This window comes from Cebus imitator, unplaced genomic scaffold (genome assembly GCF_001604975.1).
Source record: "Cebus imitator isolate Cc_AM_T3 unplaced genomic scaffold, Cebus_imitator-1.0 Scaffold71, whole genome shotgun sequence".
Classification (NCBI taxonomy): domain Eukaryota; kingdom Metazoa; phylum Chordata; class Mammalia; order Primates; family Cebidae; genus Cebus; species Cebus imitator.
In genome coordinates this window covers 2,309,083-2,316,144 of record NW_016107386.1, presented here as the reverse complement: position 1 = coordinate 2,316,144, position 7,062 = coordinate 2,309,083, and the positions used below count along the sequence as shown (strand labels likewise).

General features: G+C 50.8%; 2 protein-coding genes across 3 annotated transcripts in view; both read right to left on the bottom strand.

Moving 5' to 3' along the window:
* Positions 1–1,440: 1,440 nt before the first annotated feature.
* NPM3 (nucleophosmin/nucleoplasmin 3) lies at positions 1,441–3,499 on the bottom strand. Of its 2 annotated transcripts, none has more exons than XM_037739501.1 (6): positions 3,341–3,499; positions 2,948–3,033; positions 2,586–2,705; positions 2,378–2,471; positions 1,843–1,970; positions 1,441–1,596 (listed from the first exon to the last, which is right to left on the bottom strand). In XM_037739501.1, the coding sequence occupies exons 1-5, from the start codon at positions 3,456–3,458 to the stop codon at positions 1,852–1,854; spliced, it is 537 nt and encodes a 178-aa protein (XP_037595429.1). In that variant the 5' UTR covers positions 3,459–3,499; the 3' UTR covers positions 1,441–1,596; positions 1,843–1,851. The 2 variants fall into 2 exon arrangements, with proteins under 2 accessions (XP_037595429.1, XP_017386675.1); XM_017531186.2 differs by having other exon boundaries at positions 1,441–1,748; positions 3,341–3,498.
* Positions 3,500–4,496: 997 nt separating this feature from the next.
* The window catches only part of OGA (O-GlcNAcase), a 36,042-nt gene continuing 33,476 nt past the window's right edge, over positions 4,497–7,062 (bottom strand). The window contains exon 16 of the mRNA XM_037739563.1: positions 4,497–6,613. Within this exon, the coding sequence (XP_037595491.1) occupies positions 6,477–6,613 (137 nt within the window). The 3' untranslated portion in view covers positions 4,497–6,476. The remainder of the gene's footprint in view (positions 6,614–7,062) is intronic.

The window sequence follows — 7,062 nt, the reverse complement described above, 5'->3', positions numbered from 1 at the left end:
CTCGAGTTCTTCGAATGAATGAATGAACGTACGCACGCATACACGCAAGCTTCAATGGCATTCCCCCGCCCTCCGCTCAAGACTCGGCCGCCCAGTGAGTACTGGCGGGACCCGGAGGTCCCGGCGCCACGGCGCCCTCCCGCAGCCTCTAGAGAGGGCGGGAGGAGCGGTACGGCCGCTAGCGGCTTCAACCTCATCCGCCAGAGGGCGCTAGCCCCACCTTCACTCTCCCTGCCGACCGCGCGCCGTAGCGAGACCCATGGTTCCCAGTCAGGCCGCCCCTCCGCCGGGCTCCCCAGGGAAGCATTTTCAGCAGAGTTCCTCTGGAGCGGAGAAGGGCGCCTACGACCCAGATCACAGCAACACAGACGGGCGTCATCTCCTTTTGTCCTCAACTTGAGGAAGGAGGTTGAGGGTTGAACCCCTAGTTCCTCACCACGGGCTGGGGGAAAACCTCCTTCTCTAGGGGTGCGCTGAGGAGCGTGCGGGTCGGTACTGCGGCGTACGGTCTTCAAAACTGACTTCACCTGCCCCAGAACCACCAGCCCACGAGATCCTAGGGCCCCTCCCCCTTGCCCAGAGGCTGGGGGTGGGAGTTGGCCTGACCCCCACCAGGCCCTGTTCTCTGTCCATCCTCAGCTTGTCTGGTCCCAGGCTGACTGGGGAGGCAACGTTTTCTGTTTGTTTGTTTGTTTGTGGGCATTGACAACCCTCCCACACCCCCACCAACACAGCTGCTGAACTGCTGACCCCAGAGCTGGTCACACACATCCTCAAACCAGGTGTGTCCCTTCTGCCTGGCACAAAGGCAGCCAAGTGCCAGAATTACCGGATTCCAGGTGCCAGAGACCCTCAGACCTGGAGATGTGTGGAAGACAAGAACCCCTTAGTCCAGGAGGCCAATTCCCAGGGGCCTCTTTCTGCCCCCATATGCCAGGCCACCCGGATTCTGGTTTCCCTGTCACCCAATCTGGCTGGTCCCCTCCATCTGGCCCCTGGAGTCAGGTTTCTAAGGGCCCAGCACTGCTCAGAGACGGCCAGCAAGGCTCAAAGGAGGAGTGAAGCCTGGTCCCGCCCTGCCCTCACTGGCCCTCCCTGGGCTGGAGCCCCTCATGGGGCTAGGGATGCACATTCCTCAGGCTGTCTAAGCCAGCTTATCTGCCCCCTGCCCATCAGCCTGAGTGCTGACAGAGGCCCAGACCCCTTGTTTGGACGCTGATAACCTCCTGCGATGGCCCTCCCCCACCTGCAGGGATGGGAATGGGCTGAGTGTTGGGAGGTACCCTTCCAGCAAGGCGACAGGGGCCCAGCCCTGAAGGTAGAGGATCCCACAGTTCTCCACCCTCCTCCAGGCCCAGGGCCACCCTGGGTACTGCCACAGTGCCACCTGGCGGTCCCTAGGGAAACATCACCCAGCACAGGAAGAAGTCACACAAGGGCTGCAAAAATCCCACACCACTTTATTTCAACCTTTATCCAAAAATGTAAAAAGTGTTAAAAATGTGTAGTTCTGAGCTTCAGGCACCAACCTCCAATCCCCACAGGCAGGTAGGAAGAGAGGCCCCAGGCATGGTGCAAGACCAGAAAACCAAGGTCCTGTGGAGCACCGGCCCTCTCTTAGCACCAATGCCCAAGTCCCTCCCACCCAAACCCCACCCAAGGTCTCCTCTTCAAGGAAGAAACATTTACAATTCTTGAAACTTGTTGGGGAACAGGGTGCATGGCGGTGTGTGGCGCATGGAACTGACCTGAGAAGACCAAACAAGGAATCAGCATGTAGGCCCTCGCCCGCTTCTCCTGCCCCTTCCCAGAGCCTACTGGGTACTCTTCCCCCCAACTCACCAAGGAGGGCTAGGGCCTGCCCCTCTGCTTTTTGGCAGGAAGGATGGGGCACAGCTCAGCTTCCTCCTCCTCACTGTCCTCTTCCTCTTCCTCGATCTCCTCCTCAGAAATATCATTGCTCATCGTAACTGGTGGTCACACAAGCAGTAAAGGGAGGGAGTGTTAAGACCAGACCCTTTCACACTGCATGCCATTTCTTCATGCTCTGTGGTGCTAGGCTTGCAGGGACCCTGACCTCCCAGTGCTTATGGGCTAGGTGGGAAGAACCTCAGACCCTAAACTGGGTCACAAAGAGCCAAAGGAGTCCCCATCACTGGAGCGGGAGAAGCCCGGCCATATTCCATGGAGGAGGTAGGCTTGAGTAGACAGAAATGGGACGGGGTGTCATGCACGGGGTACAGCTGGGAGGGCATGCAGGCCTGTATGGGGCTGCACCGTGAGATGAGGCTGGGATGGGGCAGGAGTGCGGAGTGTGGGGGAAGCTTGATGAGAGAGTCCACGGGAGGCAAAGGAGAGGGCCCTCCCCTCCTCTCACCAATCTGGTGCCGCCCAGTGATCCGCACAGGGCCGGAACCCGACTTCAGGCGGAAAGTCACAGGTGGTTGGAGCTGGAAATCATCCAGGCTGAGCTGGAAGGAAGAAAAGGATGAAGGCCCGGTCCACTCCTAGCCCACCCCACACTGTGATCTGACGTCCTCAACCCCTCACCAACACCACCACCAAGGCAGAGCCGGGGAACTCACCATGGGTTGGCAGGACAGCTTGAGGTTGGCCACAGGGACTGCGATCTCCTGATGGTCATGGTTCCGGGCCACAACTTCTACCACATTACACTCGTCTTTGGCTCCCTCGGTGAGGCAGAGCTGGGAAGGGTACACAGGGCCTCAGGGTATCCTCAAGCAAGGGTTGACACCACGAGTAAAGGCAGCTACCCTAGCACCTGCCCAGCCTCAGAGGTCCCGTATAACCTGGCCAGGGGGAGCCGCCCATGCCAGGGGTCAGGCTAAGGAGGTGACTCCAAGTAAAAGGGGTTCGGGGTTTGGGTAGAGGCTCACTACAGCCTGCCTGGGTTTATTCATTAAAACCCCGCTCCCCCGCCCCTCACCATGGTCAATGCCAGCACGTGCTCTGCATCATCCTCTTCCTCTACCTTGAAGGTGAAAGAGCGGGTGTGGCCGGAGAGCTCACAGCCTGGGAGAAATAACAGTGAGTATGCCTTAGAGTGTGTACGGGGGGGTGTCACCAACCTACCGTCACGTGTACCCTTGGGCGGACGGACCTCCTTCCACCCCGGTCTCTTCTCTCAGAACACCTGGGGCGCTCGGACCTGGGCCCCGTCCAACACATCTGGGGCAGGGATCTCGCCGCCCGCTGAGTCTCTGCGTGCGAGACCCCTCTCCTCCGTGAAGAGAGAAGCAGCTCTCCGCCCACACCCACGCCGTGCACCCCTCCGCATTCCCGCCCCAGTACCACCCTCAACTTCTCCCTTTCCCAATACCGAAGAAAAAACTGTCTATAGCGACCGGGGCCGGGACTCGCGGGCCCCCGACACCCCCGGCCCGCGTTCGGCTCTCCTGACTCAAAAACGCTAAGGCAGCTGCAGTGCCGGCGGCCATGCTGCAAGGGCCTTCTTCCAACTCCGCCCCCGACACGCACAAAGCCGGGGACCCTCGGTCAGTTCCGGCCCCGCCCATTAAAGGAGACGCTCAGTCCTGAAACAGAAAAAGAACCGAGACCCCGCAGTCCTAACCGAAGCCCGCAGCTTCTGCTCAATTGTATCAAGACTGAAGAGAAATGAAGTTAGCATCACAGAAAAATGGATTTGAGATTGATGTTAACATCCTTGCTCATTTCCGCTACCATGAGGGTGTTCACTTCCCTAGCTCCTCGGAGCTACCTGGGAGACACTCTTCCAACCCAGGGTAAGCTTTCGTTAAAGGAGGTACAGGTATAAAAATGTAAACCCTTCTTACACCTCCTCGCAGCAAAGGCGGGGTTCAGGGCAGTGCTTTTCTGCTACAATCAAAGGAAACGCAGATTGTCTTTGCCTCAAGAGAGCCAAGAATTTCCCTCCCAACACTTCTGTCGTCTCATAAATCTCTCCTAGATAAGCTTCCTCCTCTAATGACCCAGCAACTTGCTATGCTTTCACTGAGCCTTAGCTGCTGGCACTTGTCAGCAGAGGACTAGTTAGCTTATGTGTTGCTGTTCCTGGCTGACCCACGCTTTTTGAGCTTTTAATTCCAAATCAGCCAAGAATATCTGCGTACTGGATTATTTTCTGTCAGTTTACGCTGCTCGTGCATCTTTCACCTTTTAAGAATCAGGCCAACTGTGTGCTCTCTATCCTATTAGATGGCAAAAACTCAAACTAGAAGCCCTATTTCAACCTTTTCCTAGAAGCCCAGGTTTTAACTGTGGCAAGAGGGTGGGGTGGCTTGGCTAAGAACTAGTCTACTTTCCTTAGCTCTTGCCTTAAGGAAAATCTGGAAGTCTTTTACTGGTGATGGAGGTAGGGGAGGGCTGCCTTCAAGATCCAGTCTCTAACTTGGAACAGCTGTGGAGAGGAGGCATACCTGCTTGCAGGTGAGGCATGAAAGAGGAGAAAGGGTAGGAGGGGGTAGACAGGAAGTAGGTTCACACAATACAACACAAGCATTCACTTCAAGTTTTATTTTACCTCTTGCATGGTCTTTTACAGTTCGTTTTCTACAGGAACTGAGCTCTGATCTAAACAATCAATAAAAATGTCATTCCAACCTTAATATTCATAACCAGGAAATAGCATAGCATTTCATGATCCTAGAGTGATGAAAGCATGATGAAAGCAAACACCAGGGCATCTGTTTCAGTTAACACCTGTGACCAGACCAGTCAACATGATTACCAGAAGCCAAGACAAAACCAAAAGCAAACTTGCTAAAAAATGCTGATTCTGTGAGGTTAATCCTGAAATCCTCCTGATAAAATGCTAGAATTGTCCACTAGTGTTAAAGATGAGAAAACTGAGGAAAATTCAGCTGTCTTACTGTCCCTTCACCTCTAGCCCTCAAAAATGCAAACCTGGTTCCAGCTTTACAACATATCACATTTATCAGTTAAAGATTTCTAACCTAAATGCCTTCTTTCTTCTCACCTATTTAGTGCATACTCAAAGGCCTTGGTTGGAAGTCACTAGGTGCCACCAGGTACAATGCTTTAGGGCTCTCTCAAAGCCCATATTGGTGTTCTACGAAAAAAATTGTTTCAAGTTTGCTTCTCATTACCCCTCTCCCCTCACTCAGCTAAAAGTTAAACAGCTGATGCAAAACTGCAGAGAAGCAAGATAACAAAATACTGTTATGAGTCTATGGAGAAATCAGCCAGCCATGATGAAAAAATGAGTCCTGCAGAAATTATCTGCCAGCTTCATGCTCAGAACCCTTAAAAACACCAAATCTAAATTAAAATACATGAAGCTTTCACAATCTGGTTAAAGGAAAAAGGTTACCGTAAATAATTGGTTAAAGTGTGCTCATTCTTTTAGAAATTAGATACAAACATGCAAGAATCAGACTCTGATTTTATAAAATCAGTAGTAACAGGTCTCAAGATTAAAGAACTGACCGAAGGGCAAATGGAACCAATCAGTCCCTGAACCCTACTTGACAGATGTCAAATCCAACATTTCACATGCTGACCTAGTATTGAGGTTCGTTTCCACAAGTAACTGCACTTTGCAACAGATTAAGTCCTACAAAATTAGGCTCTCGTACCCCAAATGGTCACGGCCTAGGACTAGGTGGGAGGCACTTTAAAAATAATAGAACTTCAAAAAGAACAAAAACAATCCCAAACCCAAAGTCAAAAGTAACGAAAATCTACTTTTCACTGATTTACATTATTCAAAGTGCCATTCTGAACCAACACCCTTCCATTTTTAGAGGAAAAAAATTTACAAAAACAGTAAACACAAAGGATAGGTTACAGCTAGTTTATATACAAAGAAATTTACAAGTTTGTCAATTGTAGGCTTTTGCCACAAACAAATGCACATTTGTCCCTACAAAGTACAACATGCCTGAACCAACAGTCATTACAGGAGACAATTGGCCACGGCTTTACAAAAAGCATAACTGCCCCAAATTGAAATTACTTATTCAGCTTAAACTAATGCCACAACCATCCCACTTGAAATCACTCCACCCTGACATCCCTGAAACCCACTTTCTCTCATCTCGGCCATGTCCTCAAAGACTGAGAGACATTTCACTCAATAAACCAAGGAGGATGACAGATGTTATTTTGATTACTCTCTGGTGAGAAATGCAACCACACTGGATGCAGAAAATAGTGCTGACTACATTTATTGAAGATTCTCTCCCTGTATAAACCCATGTAAAAGGTCTCAACACCTAACACAAGACTCAAAAAGGAAGCCCACATCTCTCAAACAGGATTTGCCGCCATACTGTCTTCTTCCAACCAGTGAGTAGTCTAAAAGTGTGATGGGTGAGTTTTACATAGTCTTCTTTGTTTCTAATCCAATTGGCTGATTTGTTGCCACTCCAGAGGCTGAACTGTATGAAGACCTCAACTACCACCCACAAGGTGCAGTTAAGAGACTTTTGGACAGTTCACGGTGCCAATGAATGTCACAGGCTTCGACCAAGTATAACCACATCCTTTGGAAATCCTTCCATTTTTGCAATTTCAAAACAGCCTAACTTGCTGTAAAATTCCAGAATTCTTTTATCATCTGGTCTCACTTCACAGAAAGCTCCCCGGGAGCCTAGAAATAAAACAAATATTCAAAACATAAATAAGTCACTTAATTAGTGTAATTATGGATATAAAACCATAATCTTTGATATATTTAACATAAATAGGGGCTTGTCTATATGTTTCTACATTTCACATAATTTGCAAAATTAATATTCAAAACATTCAGTAAGTGAAGTGGCTGAACACGGTGGGTCGTGCCTATAATCCTGGCACTCTAGGAGCTGAGGTGGGTGAATCACTTGAGGCCAGGCGTTCGAGACCAGCCTGGCCAACATGGCAAAGCCTCATCTCTACTAAAACTTAAAAAGTGAGCCGGGTGCGGTGGGCATGTGCCTGTAGTTCCAGCTACTTGGGAGGCTGAGGCCGGAGGATCGCTTGAACCTGGAAGGTGGAGGTTGCAGTGAGCCAAGATCACATGACTGCACTACAGCCTAGGCAACAGAGCAAGAATCTACC